General features: G+C 38.4%; 1 protein-coding gene across 1 annotated transcript in view; it reads right to left on the bottom strand.

Moving 5' to 3' along the window:
- ush2a (Usher syndrome 2A (autosomal recessive, mild)) overlaps positions 1-16,551 on the bottom strand; it is a 344,744-nt gene that overhangs the window by 8,747 nt on the left and 319,446 nt on the right. Inside the window, exons 61-63 of the mRNA XM_051723371.1 lie at positions 10,137-10,364; positions 8,534-10,053; positions 5,605-5,926 (exon numbers count right to left, since the gene is read on the bottom strand). Of these exons, the coding sequence (XP_051579331.1) occupies positions 5,605-5,926; positions 8,534-10,053; positions 10,137-10,364 (2,070 nt within the window). The remainder of the gene's footprint in view (positions 1-5,604; positions 5,927-8,533; positions 10,054-10,136; positions 10,365-16,551) is intronic.

The raw sequence follows: 16,551 nt of genomic DNA, 5'->3' as shown, positions 1-16,551 counted from the left end.
TATGTATAATGAGCAGCAAACTATATTATTGACAGTTGTCCTCTGCAACCAAATTCCTACATGGCTGTGCTTGTTTCATGTCTCTTGTATCACTCTGTGGTCTATTTCTTCACACATAATAAAACTCAAATCAATATTTCATGTTAATTTATTTACTTATTTGGTAAGTAACCATAAAATAATCGTGATTTTGTACAATAAGCTGATCATTATTGCAAAATAAACCACTTCAGAATGCTAAAAACTGTTGGGGTTTATTATGCGATTGACTACAATACTTGTTTGTTTAATCTTTTTCAATAGATATGTAATAGTGAGCTATTTAAATAGCACTGTAGCACAACAGTGCAAGGCACAAAGTATAGGGTTTGGATTTCAGTTTGTGTTTCATCATCATTTCATTTATGTATCCTGAAATACCTTTGCATATTAATTTTCATCTAAATAAGGATTCTTCAGATTAAACATGATCAAACAGTTTGTTACAATGCTCTACTGTGTGCTAAAGCTGTTTGTGCATGGATAAGAGAGCATAGGTGTGCATTTATGGATGGAACATCAGAATGCAAAGCTACAGGTGTGTACACATGTGGCCTCTCTCACACCTGCAGTCCAAAATAAGTATAAAGCTGATACAGACACTGATTCTGAGATAGACAGAATGGAGACACGGCACCTTCCTCCTCTTAAAGAGGAGTCACCTTCATCTGATGAGCCGGCCTCTGGCGCCTTTTGCAAAAGGAAACTACCCCTCCAACTACTTGGATGAGTCAGTAGTCTTCCCAACTCTAAGCCCTGCTGTCATTAAGAACATCAGCATCCATTACAGAATCACTCTGGTCTGAATCTACATGAAAATTACATTTCACCTTCATTAAGGAGTAGATGAACACATGGAAAGGTGAAGTAATCTTATTTACTAGACGAGCTGTTTGTATAATTACACGGGAAGAGCCGCAAAAGGTCAGGTGGGGTTGCAATTTGCATGGGTAAGTAATTTGTAGATTGTCAGTTGTAATAGTGCAGGCAGATGGATGTTTCTGTAGATAGGGTTAAATTAGCCTCAATAATAGCCAGTTACACCGTGATCAATCCAGATGATAGATCTAAGTGGCAATATGCAGGGACTGCACAAGGCACCGGCTAATTTTACATTCCAATCCGAACTCTTTCCACTGCCAAAGTGACGACTAGATGTGTCGGAATGTAAGGGGGTTGAAAAGGGTGTCATGGGGTGAAAGAAGAGAAGGAGGGAGGTCACGAAAACAGCATCTTGTCACCCTCAGAGAGAAAAGGTCATTGTGGCAGGAAGACAGAAAGGAAGACAGAGAGTGACAGTTCATGTGTGCAGAAAAGCAGCGTTATGAATGAGCACAGGACAAAGAAGAGCGTTAACCTTATGTAAACGACTCCCTGATAAATCATTATGATCGCCTGATAAGAATTTTGTGAAAAGAGATATGGGCGCTACGCTTTAAAGTGGAGTCAGCCAGGACATCTTGGTGCCCTTGTATGAGGTGCAGACGTTTTATAGCTATTGGAGCTTTAATTAACGCAGGAAAATAAAATTATTTCATGAGCGAGCTCTAATGGATGTGGGTGTACACTGCTAGGGCTGAATCTGCCCAGTGACAGGTCTTCATTGGCCATGGCCACGCCCCATGCCTTGGACACAGGGCCAAAAGCTCCCTTTTCTGTTATGAGCACTAGGCTAATTAAGATTTGACATAAAGATTTGACATAAAAGTGTCAATAAAATATGTAGCCTCTTAACATGGGATGGTTTTGATTTCACTGGGACACTCGCCCTTGTATAAGAACAAGGGGAATTAAACACAACAAAAGGGGAGATGGTAACTATGCCTTTATATTAGAACAAAAACCACTAAAGATAGTGGTAATCTTGTTCCTTGCCGACTCCTTGAAACAAGTAAATAGTTTTAAACTTTGATTTCTCAACCAGGGGTTCTTGGAAAGATTTTGAAATAGAAATCGTGACTTAAAAATATTATGGCAGCTACTTTTTAAGGAAATAAACCAAAATAATGTGTGCAAGCTGTACCTATGTAGCAAAATATATGTGGTGAGTCTGTTTTTCAACCATAGGTTTGACTGCTTTTAGTTTAAACATGTCTTTAAAGGGATAGGTCACCCCAAAATAAAATAAAATTCACCCTCATGTTGTTACAAACCCGAATGACTTTTTTCTCTTCTGTGCAACACAAAAGGAGATGTTAGGCAGGATGTTCGCAGTCATCATTCACTCATTACATCTTTAAAGTGAATGAGGTATATCTCCTTATCTGTAAAATTTGTCATAAGGGTTTGGAACATCATGAGGGTGAACTATCCCTTTAATAGAGTTAATGTTGCTAAATTATATCTATCATAATACTTTATCTGAGTGACTATTTGCACTAGGTGCAAAAAGCACCTGCCACACAGCACTGCTATTTGCACTCCAATAGTCTGGTGGAAAAACAGAAACTGAAGACAAATTGCACCCACTAACGGCATTGCAGTGGTGTAGGGTGTAACGTTGGTGTGGATGTGATTTTTTTCCTGGGGAAGACCTGGGTTCTAATCTGCCTTTTGTCCCAATTTTTCCCATCCTGTTTCCTGTTTCCACTCTTAATATTTCCTTTAATACTACTGAATAAAAATGAATATAAAGATTGATTTCCTCGCAGTGATTTGGTCACGGTGAAGTTTGGGAGCTGAGAGAAAGGTTTGATCTGAGTAAACTTGACCATGGTTTTACATAGTAATATTGTAGAAACCATGTTTTTTGGAAGAAGCCATCGTTTTAATGCAATTCACCATGGTGTTACAGTAATATGGTGTTCATATAGTAACCATGTTGAATTTTTTGGTTACTGTTATTTTTCTACAAAATACCATGGCGATAATTTGGTTTCTGTAGTAAAACCATGGCTAACTTTTGTAAGAGAAGGTTAGGTTTAGGAGTAAGCGTTGGTGTAGGGTATCTGTAGACTCTAAATAAACACAATAAACATGCTTCAATGATGCCCCTAAACTGTATGTTAGTACTTCATTTGGGATGCAAATAGCATTTAACTGAATTTTGTTGCTATTTACACTTAGGCCCCGATTTACTAAGATCTCAAATAACTGGTGCTAATTTGTTTGTGCAATTTTTGAAATTGCGTGGGCATTTTGCGGGCAATTTACTAAGAAAAATTGCACAAATAAGTACATGTGCAAATATGTTGGACGCACCCTCCAAAAAGGAGGCTTTTGCATGTGGTACGTGCACAAAATGCAATTACAGTACAGCTCTAACTAAATACCATTTTATTTTTATTCAATATGGCATTTATATGTTTATTTATAGGATTGTATGATATCATTGTAAAATCCCTGCTATTTAACAAGTATAAGAGTAGTTGATGAGAATGCACATGACACTCCTCACTTGAAATGTTCATAATTCACAAAGAAAATATAATATTAAACGTTAAGCCAAAACTAAAACAGTTAAAACTGTTTTTTCATGAGTATTAATTTAATTTCTCATTAATGTGTGTCAATAAAGGGTGTTCTACATATTATATGTTCTCAAAGTCTCCTTTTTGTCACAATGACAGCATGATGCACAGTGCAATTCAGTTTAATACCTGCCTTTCAGTTGTATTCATTTGCTCTCATAGTTTCTGATTGTGAAATGACTTTCAGGCTTGATAAATCACTTTGCGGGTTCAATTTGATTCATTTGCATCTAAACCGGCCTTTATCATACACATGTGGAGGCACGCCTCTAAATAGCATATTCATTTTGGGGAAGAACGCAAAACTTACCAAGATGTGCTATTTTTTGCACATCTGAAAGACGCAGTCTTTAAAAGACTACGTTATTAGATCAGCTTGGACCTTTTTTTTAGCGTGCTATCAAGTTTGCACGCTTTTATACATGCAAACCTTTAGTAAATCGGGGCCTTAGTGTAAATAGCATCTATTGCAAAAAGTCAGTCATATGCAAAAAGCTGCTGCCTGATTATTTTATTATTAATCATTATATTGTTTTCCCTAGGAATTGAACCCATAGCCTTGGCATTGCCAGTGCCATGCTCTACCAGTTCAGCTACAGGAACACACTAAAACTTGTAATGGTGTAAAGGAACACATGTCTGGTTTCTCGTTGGTCAAGGGATACTTGAGCTTATCAATGAGGCTGTAAGGGTACAAAAGACAAAAATGTTGGGAAACATTAGCCTGAAATGTATCCTAAGTGGCTGTTCAGAGCGAATGTATTCTTGTGTTAAAAAAAGCCAGACAGTGCAATGAACGGATCAGAATGCTGGTGTCTTGAGACACGTTTTTAAAAGCTGAAGTTCAAAACTTTTATATTTGAAACGCTGTTTTAAAACCAATGCGCTCATGCCTGATACACTGAAAAAACAGTGAGACGTGCCAAAGAATCGATTATGTTTTAGTGTATGTCTAGTGTATGTTAACATAGAAAACTATTAAAAACAGCACAGACTGATGCAAAAAACATGTTTATGTCCATAAGAACAGCACTTGTCATTGGAATTGGATCACAGTATAAGTAGACATAGACATCCTTTGAATGATTACACACAAACTAATGTACACACATCAAGACACACACAATCCACTATAGTTTGCAACCTCCCGGGGGAGAGCCAATAGGCATTAAAAGGTCTTTCCAATACTTGTACATTTGGGAGGCCTAACAGCTAATTCAATGGCTTCGATCGTAATTGTCAGCATTCGCAGAGGGCCAGATTAATGGCCCTGTCGCTTGTCCGTCACCACTCAGCTCCGCCCGCCAGCTGTCATAAATTACCGCTCATAAATAAGATGGAACAATCAGGCAAACTCTATCAATTTAGCACTGATCAGCCCACGCCTCTCAGGCCTGACAGTCAAATGCTAATGTTATTTTGTTGCAAAGGCTAGGCTGTCAATTAAGAAAGGTCTCGTAGGGGTAGGCGGTGCGATGAATATAGTGAGTTAGATTAAACGCCTGTCTGTGTGAACGAGAGAGTATAGATGAGCATAACATTTAACACAGCTGCAACAAGTAATCATGCTAATTTAATGTAGTTGAGGAGCAGTTTCTATGGCATATTTAATCATGTTTTGTTGCATGATTACACTAAATATGATGAATTTATATGTAATGAAGTATCACAATATGAATGATATTTTAGTCTCGAGATGTGTTTTTAAAACACCAAATTAATACCACGTCTTAAAAACACTTATTAGCAAGACACCGAAATAGCATCGAGTCAAAGACATCGGTCCAGCGAAGGTTTACAGTGGAAAAACAATTGAAAATCAGCCTCAGTCACCATTCACTATATAGGAAATAAATGCAATGAAAGCGAACAATGACTTAGGCTAATATTCTGCTTAGCATCTCCTTTTCTGTTCAATGATGGAAAGAAAGTCATATGGGTTTGTAACAAAATGAGGGTGAGTAAAGAATGACAGAATGTTCATTTTTGGGTGAACTATATTTGTGTATTGTAGTAAATTATGTATAACATTTTTAAATTAAATGCACTAAGAATGTAAACTGGACAAATCTGAAATCAGAAACAGCTGTGTGACCTGGTACTCGTAGGCTGTGTAGGGCAGTAGTCTGTCATCGTGGCAAGAGGTTGAGGAGTTGCGGTACACCAATGTAGATGCAGATCGGCTTTCTGTGTCTGAAACCTGTTTCCGGTACAGTTCATAGTGCAGTAGTTTGCCATTGGGCTCAGTTGGAGGAGACCAGGACAGCAGAAAGACAGTCTGTATGCCCTTAGTGTTGGTCTGTAGCTCCAGCAATGGAGCAGGTTGGCCAGTAGGGGGCGACTCAAGTGTCTGTATTGAAGACCAGTCACTCGCTGCACAGCCTAATAGGGTGCAGGCTTCCACCCTTACCTCATACCTATGACAAATACAGATAAACAACTGACATCAAACACTTCCTCTCAAAATATCCAAATGTACAATGTGTAATGCTATTACACTCAATTAAAACAAAGTGCTTACACTATCATAAAATGTGCCTTCTTAATATGCTTGATCTGAAACCATTGCATTATAAAATTATAATAGTTATATCAGTATAAATTTATATAATTTGTATAGTCTACTTGATACTTTATCAATATTTAGAAATGTAAATTATATATTTTTGTGCTAATTCTAGTAAATGAGGGTATTTTTATTTTCAATATTATGTCAAATATAAATATTAAAATATGTTAAAATATATTGCTGCTATGCAGTTACTAAGGTGGTCTGAGTGGTTCACAATCCCACTACAATCCCATGAAGCATTGCGAATGATGTCATTGAATAAAATACTACGGGAATATATAAAACTATTAATTTTGGGTTGTTGATTATGAGTATAGAAACAATATATTTTAAATTGATTGAAAAATATTCCAATTTGTACAAACAGATAAGTAGGCATGAGGCACCTTTTGTGGGTTTTGTTGGCCGCGGTTCTCTGATTGTTGGATCTTTCTGTTCTACCATGGGTAATGTACTTGTTTACCAGGAATTCCGCTATCAAACACGATTTTCAAACAATGAAGTTTAAATTACGCAGACTGATGGCTTCAACAGAAGCATATACCATCAATGAACAACCTCGGACCTCACAGTAGGTCTGCCTTTAAAGGTTTATAAATTATCGCTAAAAATCAATTCGCCTATGGGATAAATGAATGGGTTTTTGCTAGGGTTTTCTGTGTGGTGGCTAGGCTGTTGCTAGGCGGTTGCCAGGATATTTTGAATGGTTTCTAGGTAGATACTTACTGGTCCAAGTCTATAGAGCCCACCCCAAATTCAAATGATATTCTGGTCCCTACATTTTCCGTAATATGTAACAAAATAGACAGTGAACAGTTGTCTCCTTCAGAAGGTCACTAGCGATGGACTGAAGGAGAAAAGAGAGAGACAAGAGGAGAGCAGGAGAATAAAGGGAAGGTCGTCTGAAAGAGGCAATGAGTGGCGAGTTGATAATGTTGATGAACCATTATCATCACCCCACTTATCTGGATTTCACTTCAACATACGTATACAGCTCCAGACTTTAGTCATTCCTCATCTGAGTACCTTCTCCTTGTGACCACCTTTGTCTATGCCAAGGATGCAAACATTACAAAAGACTCAAGGTTGACTCCTTCCCAGTCGACAATTTTGTCTGTCCCCCATCACTCTTTTTTCTTCTCTCGTTAGGTTTTATCAGTTAATCTTTAATACAGCAACTAGTAAAGGCTGACCAGCTGATGTATATTATGGTTTGCAGCTAGACATAGTTAACAGGTATTAAGGTGAAAAATATTTTTATTTGTATTAAATTGGTTTTAAACAGTCAATTGATTTGAATCTTCATCATCAAAAAGAAAAATCATTTCTTACATATAAATCACTATTTCATTGAATTTAATAACTAGATTTTTTATGTTTTCTGAAGAAAGTGGTGCTTTCCAATGCAAAACTTGCCACCATGATGCTAAGGTGTACTGGGTGGTGGCGATGGTGTTGCTAGGTGTTTGCTATGATGTTCTGGATGATTGCAATGGCAATTCTAGGTGGCTCTTAGGATGTTTTGGGTGGATGCTATATGGCAAGTCATAAAGCAGCCCCTAGATTGCTGATATGGTGTTCTGGGTGGTTGCTACGATATTCTGGGTGGTTGCTTGGGTGTTCTTGGTGGTGGCCAGTGTGTTGCTTTGCAGATGTCAAGGTGTTCTGAGTGGTTGTTTGCAAGTTGTTAGGTGGTTGCTATGGAGTTCTGGGTGGTTGCTATGTGGCTTCCTACTGGCACAAGTCAAAAGTGCCCCTAGGTTGATAGGGGTTCTAAGTGGTTGTTAATGAGTTGCTATGCAGTTGCTATGGTGTTCTAGGTGTTTGCTTGGGTATTGCTAGATGATTGTTAGTGTTTTAGGTGGTTGCTGTGCAGTTTCTTACTGATGTAGGTGCCTTCTTCAATGTTTATAAAGGCCAGTTCACACTCCCCTAACAAACGGCAATAGACACCAACACTTAAAACATTCTAAAGTTGACTGTTGTATTTAGAATGTTGAATGTTTTAATTAATTAAAATTAAACACCTCATTGTCATCGCAATGGTTCACGTTAAAGCCAGAGTTTGTCTGAGTTTGTTGGAAAATCTTACCAGACTGCTCAAAAATTCCAAGACTTGACAATTGCAGATTGAACATGTTGAATCGGTGAAAACAGACACCAACAAACACCAACAGGGTGATCACACTGATCCGACAAAACCCAACAAGTGTTGGATTTAGGGGTATTTTGCCATTTTTTGGGGCAGTGTGAATTGCCCTTTATACACCAAATCATAAATCTGACCGCTTAGAAAAGTAACAGCACACCTGTCATCAACAAGCTGCATGATTTCAGTTATCATCCACTGATCAATCATCACTATTCTGTGAACAAAGCAATGTCTTGTCATTCTTTTGAAACTCACTGACACTGAACTAACAGTGTTACTGGTGCATGCTGGAATTGTTACCTGTAGAAAGGCTTTAGTCCAGTGAGCGAGAATCTTTGGCTCTGAAACGCACTGTGGTGTGAAGCAAAGATGAAGCTTTTCACATTTGGCTCAGCTGGGTCCCGCTTGTAAAGCGAATAGCTGAGGATGACCCCATTTGGTCGAGCAGGGGGGTCCCACTGTACCATAATGCTGAATGGCCCCTCAGCCTGGAGTCTTGGGGGGGCCACACCAGAGGGCGCTGAAGGCTGAGTCCTGGCCACTGCAGATGGGCTGGTAGCTGCACCCTGACTGTTATTGGCCGAGATGGTGTAACTGTACTCTACGCTGGGAAGTAAGGTGAAATCTTGGTAACGGGTGTCCATGCCAGAGTATATGAGGCTCCCATTTCGATGGAGTTCGTACCCTGTGATTACTCCATTGGGCTTGAGTGGCTCTCTCCAAGTGACCTCCACTGATTCTGGACCTGTGACTTTAAGAGTTGGGGCAGGCATTCCTGAGGGTGGGGCTTCACTGGTTTGGGTTGAGATGGGCGAACTGTCAGTGCAGCCACCATTGGTGCATGCAGATAAGACGAGGTTGTAGGAAATGTGTGGTTGTAGATCTAAAACCTGAAAGCTCAACCGTTTTCCACGGTAGACCTCCTCGCCATTGATTTTGAGAATATATACAGTGATCTCGCCATTCTGGAAGGATGGTACAGCCCATGACACATTCAGGGAATAGGAAGTGAGGTCAGACACAGTAGGTGGCTCCACATTAGCAGGGGCAGCTTCTAATGTCCTAATCTGTGTTGGCTCGCTGGTAACACAGCCGGCCACAGTGCAAGCAATGACTGTGTAGCTGTAGGAAGTGTGTGCAGTTAAATCCACATCAGTGTAGTTGAACACACTTGAGTCGAAGCTGAAATGGAAGCCAACATTGTCCCTCTGAATCCTGTAGGTCAGAAGAACACCATTGGGCTCCAAAGGAGGTGTCCAAGACACAAATAGTTCATTGGGTTTGCCTTCTATATGACTGACAGTTGGAGGAGCCAATCCTCTTGGAGGAGCTTGCTTGGTGTGCACCACAAGCCAGGGGCTATCAGTATATCCTGCTGCATTTGAAGCACGAACACAAAACTTGTACCTGCTATAGGGCAGTAGGCCAGACATATTGTAGGAGAAGTGGTTGGCTTGGGTGTTGTTCTCAATGAAAACAGTCTTTGCTCTCAAAGAATCATCTTCATCGCTCTGTACCCTGCCTTCTTCAAGACTTACAGCCAGAACTTGGTACAGCAGGATCCTGCCGTTGGGTTGGGCAGGTGAAGACCAGTGAAGCTCCACACTACGCGCATGGACCTGCTGTGCTGTAGGGGTTGGCTGAGAAGATGGGGGAGCCTCCTCAGTGGTTACTCTTTGAGGTGCGGTCCTCGTGCAGCCTGCTTCGTTGCAAGCTTCTAGAACGAGCGAGTACATGGTAAAGGGTTCTAGACGTCGGAACAGGAACTGTCGTGCAAGACCACTGAACTCCCAGATGTCATCATTGAAGATGTTGTACATCTGTGGATATAACAGTGTTAATTGAAGGCAGATTCTGGAGCTTGACATTGCAATGTTACCTTCATGAAGGTCAACATATGTACCTTGATGACTCCATTTGGAAAAGCTGGTTCAGGCCACTCTAGCAGTAGAGCTCTACCATGTTCTCTCTTTTTCACAGTAAAGTTAGCCAGGCCGCTGGGAGAGGCTTCAAGGGTTTTAACAGTGGTCCAGAGACTGGACACCTGGCCTGCTCCATTCACTGCCTCTACACGCACATTGTATGTGGTGAATGGCTTCAACCCAAACACATGAGCCTGATTAACACTGCCCTAAAACACAACACAAAAGAACACACACACAGTTACAAACACTCAAAATACTACTACTACTACTACTACTACTACTAATAAGAATGTTTAATATTTATATTTGAACTGTAATTAATATTAATTACATTAATTATATTTAATATGAATAAACAAACAATAAAATATAATAGTAAGAACTATTATAAATCTTATTAAAATTAGCAACATTATATTTGAATTATAATAAATATTAATTGCATTAAATATAATATCAATACAAATACAAATAATAATAATAATCATCATAAATTTATTTTTTATTAGTAGAACACATTTATATATTTATTTATAAGTGTATCATTAAATACTTTATACATTATATTTTACAATATATTGTTAATGAATGGATTACTAATTTCTAGATTAAGAATGGGACAAAATAAGATTGAAAAATCTAAAATCATCACAATGTAATCACAATGATGAACAAAACTATAAATATTGAATAAAATAACAAATTATATACATGAAGAGGAATGCAACACATTGATTTATGTTTAATCACAGTTTTGTGAATAGATGTTTGTTTTTACGAGCATCATTTTTTATTCCTGGCATAAAATGTCTAAATTACCACAACCCCCCCCCCCCCACACACCCAAAAAAACCCCCACAAACATAATTCTCAGTAAACAGAAAACCTGCACTCCCCCCCTCTACTATCCCTCTGCCGATTTTACACACCAGTCCATTACATCGCTGGGAGGCACTGGAGCATTTAAAAAGCTACCTTTTTACGTGGTTGAAAAATTGAGAACATTTGGACTATAAAGCAGCAAACATATGCACATTGTCAATAAAGACAGCTGTTTAATTTCACTTTATTTCAGCACAGAGACTTATATCCTGCCCCTAGATGGCAATGCTATCAAACACTTTCCTAAACACGGGCACCAAGACATTAACAAGCAGGCGCTCCTCATCCAGGATACTCAAGGCAGCCATTAAAAAGCGACTAAGAGAATTGATTTTTGTTATAGATTTCTAAATAAATGTTTATGGCACAGATCCCTAAAACGGGAAGTGTTTAAGTTTTGATTAAGTGAATGGGTTATGCTGCCTTTTGGGAATGCATAGATCCACCGTACATAAAATGACCAAATTCTTAGCATTATGGAATCACATTTCACATTTCAAAAGTGGATGAGTTTTAATAGAATACTCTATCTATCTATCTATCTATCTATCTATCTATCTATCTATCTATCTGTCTGTCTGTCTGTCTATCTATCTATCTATCTATCTATCTATCTATCTATCTTCTAAACATTGCAACCAGCATATTGTATAAGAATATGTAGGAAAGAGTCGAAATACATTTATGTCAGGACATCTGACATTGTAAACATAATGTCCTTTTCCTCTTATAAGTATATGTACTTTTTAGAAGTTACCTAATTAAAAAGGCATCATTAAGAACCCCGTAACCTACAGGAATTTGTGAATTTCTATATGGAAGCCAACAGCAGTCAGACTTGCAGTATGACAAAAGCACAGTTTACACTCTCTAACGATTCAAAGTGGAGTTCCTGTAATTGAGCCAGAAAGAGGCATCGCTGCTTTAAACATTAAAGAGGTATCACTTCTATATTCAGAAGCACATTTAGCATTAGCTCAGTGAATCAGTCATTTGTAAAGGGAAAAAAGTCTTTTAAAACCCCTTTTCTTTACTCTTTTCCTCTTTCAACTAAGTACAGGTCTCCCTTGTCTCATCAACTGCTTACATATATGTTATTTCCTGTGACAGCACTGGGGGCTGCTTGGGCCAGGGGATGATTTTAATTAAGAATAACCATGTGGATTTGTCACAACAATTATGCTGATTAGATGAAAGTGGAGATTCCTGACCCTTCAAAGGTGTGGGACTGCTTCATTTGCATACAGTAGACACACTGTCCCAGCCTGCCACTGCTGACTTCAGCCTGCACTGGATTTTATTCGTATTACGCTACAAGCTAGAGAACCCAGAAAATGCCTCATCAAAATGTATCAACTGAAGCCTGTGGCAAAGCCGGGGATTTTGGGCAAGGTTTACGTTACCTATAGCCATGTACAGTCAGAGATCTATGAGAATTTTAGAAAAATAAAGCAATGCACAGATGCTTGTGTGCTTATCAGTTGCTTACAAAAATAGGGTCATATTTATCATTAATTTTTGAAAATCTTGAAATGGTAATTTTATATGTGTTTCTCAAAATGTCTTGTATTTCCTTATAAGTACTTTAAACACCTTATATGGTTTAAAGTACATTTCCTGTGATTTTCTCATGGTTTTAAGATTTAAAACTCAACAAAAAACATAAACATGGTCATTTAGTTTCTGAACTCCATATCTTCTCAACATTTAGATACATAACTATGCCCAAATGGATCCTGCAGACACTGATTTACGGTGCAGATTTTAGGGAAAATATGCAGAATTCAGTGAAATGGATTTAAATGGTAAAAATGTGTTAAATAAAGCTGAAGTAAATTATTGGTAACTGAAATCAGTGTTTGTGCGTCTCTACGTGTTTATTGGTCATTGCTCCTGGAGGAGCCACTATTGGTGAACTTGTTGTCATCATGTGCTCTTCTATAATTTTTATGGTGATTAACAATACCTTAACAATACCTTGTAAAGTAAAAAGCAGATTTTTACAGTTTCAGAAGGTTAATATCAAGTTTATGATTTTTTTTTTTACTGTAAATTTAACAGATTATTTATTTATTTTTTACAGTGCAAGCGTGGTCATGTAAATTACAACAGCTTTAAACTGTTTAGTAAAGTTGTTTACATTTTTATTGTATTTTTTACATAAGTATTCTGGCAACCACAGCTACCAGTTTTTTTTTTTTGTTTGTTTGTTTTATTTGTAAAAACAACAGGATTCTTTTTACAGTGTGAGATTATTTATTTGTGGTTCAGATGTAAAGCTTTGCTTGGACAAAGCCTCAATCAGACAGAGAGCTCTTGAATCATAGTGCTGTTCTTCAGACTAGCCCAGTGTCTGATGAAGGAAACCCTCATGCATGCAAACACATACAGAAACAGAACTGTTTGCCTATTCTGAATATGGTTGAATATGTATGAAAATCAGTCGTACTCAGAAAATAAGAATGGAAGCATACAGTCAAGTATGCCACTAACTTTAGCTCTTTAAATCATAAATTAGATTTAACAGGCACTCCCAGAGTGTTTCTATGGTACTACAAAAGTTACACAGATTCTAGACAATAAAGCAATGTGCAGGAATTTTTATTGTACTGTTACTCTATATTTACTTATTGACATTCTATAATTTTGGCCTTTTTATTAGCAGGCTCACGTGGAATCTGCAAATGCAGAGCTCCACATTAAGCTTAGCCGATTTCCAGAGAATTAGAACTGCCATCATTCACAAAGTTCTACACATTGCCCACCCATGCATTTTTTGTTAATAAAATATTTCGGCTAAATCTATTATGATTTCAGCTACCAATGAAAGTCTACTACTCCTCCGTTTAACACATTTTACCATGTTTAAATCTATTCCACAGAATTCTGCAAATTATCTGCCAAAATTAGTACAGAAAATGTGAAAATGGCCCTGTTTATAACATGTTCTCCCATACAGATTAATTTGTAAAAATAATATAGATTATGATGATGACTCTCAGCCTAAGAAATGCTAAAAAAAGAAAGAAAAAAAAAACAAAAAAACTTTTCTTATTTTTCTGATTTGTCATTATAAATCTCAAGGTATAAATAAGGTCTTAAAAAAACGTATTTGTTTCCAATCATGTCACCTGTAATGGAGTACAATTTTGTGTTAATACAACAAAGCATTCAAAACCTAGAGCATTACAAAAATCATTTATTCTAGTGTCCAAAAACGTCTCCAAGCATCCAAAAGCCTCTCCAAACAAATGAAACATAATTGTACATAAGAACTAATTACACATGCAAATACAGCAATAACTAAAGTTATGCACTCTCTCATGAGTAACAAGATCTCATTCAGTTCCATTCGGTGTCATTTGAGCCATCACTGAGTTTGTGTCATGTACCTGGCGCCATCTCCTGGTGGCCATATGTAATTACAGTGAATGATCCTCTCTGCCCATATTTGGATGACTCCCACCTCTGGTTGCAACGATCTGAATCCTAATATGATTGGTTTAACATTCCATGACTCTGGACAATGTACCACAACATTTCTGTTTATTTGTTTCGAGAAGTTATAAGCAGAAATGCGGCTTATAAAATACTTAGCTATTACTCGATATATTTTTGTCTGAGAGTAAACAAAATAGGCTGGTTGTATTCTACTCTTTGAGAGCTTTCCAAAGACATATGACACATGGCTATTTGAGGCTATGTTTTTACTGATTACAATAATATGTACAGTGCAAGATTATTAATACATTATCAAAATAGAGCACTTGTTATTTGTCTGGAAATTTCAAAGCACTTGTTCAGTTTTGGTCATAATGCCTACATGCATTGTAAAGTACAGCTTTTAAGCTTTAAAAAGATACCGATTTTGTGTTGGTCAAGACTGTAATTTTTTATATTTTGAAAATATGTTTTTTCTTGGTAGGCTCTCGCTTAAAGTGTTAACATATATTTTAAAACACTACAAAGGGTCAGTGTTATCAATGTTCATATATGGCCACATATAAGACTTCTGTTTGAGGATCAGGATATGACATGAGCCCAGTTTGAAACCGCATTGGCTGCTTTTGATCACCTCAGCTCAATATATCAAAGCAGATGTGCTAACCACTAGGTCATAGCTACAGCCTCTATTTACATTCTTGAATCTTGATGTACATGGTTTAGATATAAAAATGCCCAGAACACTGTACCAAACAAGTCCACTGGGTGAAATCCTGAATAACATGAAATCCACAATCCACAATCAAAACCCACAGACCATCGGGAGCTACCCTCTGATTGTCCTTTCAGCAAATGAGTGCAACAGGGTTTAACTAGGGCCCAAACGAGCTGCTCTGGGTTGTGCTCGGATCATTCTGCACCACTTCAATAGTGCGTATGAGTCTACACAAAGACTTGGTCCAATGCTCTGCTATCATGTTTATGCACTCTTCACTGTGTTCTTAATGATAAACTAACAGATTGTAAACATGCTGCTGGTGTTTCAACCCCCCCTTAATTTTTTTTTCCTTTGCATTTTTTAAACAATGTCCTTCATGTTAGAGTGGTTACAGGCAGCAGAAGGACATCATTAGAGCCATGGTTAAACTGTAATTTACACCATTAGGAAGGCAGGAGCAATTTTTATTGCCTAGTAAATTTCAGCTCTGAAATATTTGGACCATATGGCTCAATTTGTATAATAACCTTAATTTCTTGCACCCTTCAGGTCCACCTGCATCTCCGCTTGCCACTCCGACTGAGTTGGGCTTCTGTGCGCAAACGCTGAAGCGTCTATAGAGTGGCAGTGGAGATTAATAAGGTGTCACGTCCTGTTTGGGTGAAGGCATTGGAACAGCAGCCAGATGGTATCTCTGCAAATGACTGTCAGGGGTCCTGATCTAATCAATAGGGTGTATTAATACATCTCCCATCGCTGGGGTTCTCATGGGGCTGCTGTGCAACATCTGGAAAGATCAGGAGGGGGAGAGAGAGAGAGAGAGAGAGAGAGAGAGATAAAGATTGGAGGGGGCTACATATGGAAGCAGAAAAGAGAGTAAGGGAAAAAGAAGAGGGAAGTGCAAGAATGAGAAACAGGAAAAAAGAGAACGGAGAGAGAGATGAGCCGGGTCTGGTGCTGGCTGTGACCGGGCCTGTCTAATCTCTCATGTAGGCTTGATAAGTGTTCGGTAATGAGGGGCGTATGCACACATGGTGAGGGAGGCAGCTTTTGGCGGCTTGGACCGCCTGTGCTCCGTAGCCTCATTTAGTCCCGTCGCCATGACGTCCACATTAATCACACACACTGGCACGAGGTATGGCACACAGCACAGCCAGGGATCAATAGCAGCCCCACCCACCAAAACAAAAAGAGTGAGTGAGAGTGGATGGGCATGCTCAGTCCACAGAAGAAGACCACAAACCTCTCTCTGCTCTGCTCAAGTGCTCCTGAGCATCTCCACATTAGACCATCTGGTCAACTATCTGACTACTCTCAAATTCATATGTCTCTAAACAGGAAACAACTAC

The sequence above is a fragment of the Myxocyprinus asiaticus genome, chromosome 17, assembly GCF_019703515.2.
Source record: "Myxocyprinus asiaticus isolate MX2 ecotype Aquarium Trade chromosome 17, UBuf_Myxa_2, whole genome shotgun sequence".
NCBI classification, from domain to species: Eukaryota; Metazoa; Chordata; class Actinopteri; order Cypriniformes; family Catostomidae; genus Myxocyprinus; species Myxocyprinus asiaticus.
This window is presented reverse-complemented; position numbering and strand designations above follow the sequence as displayed.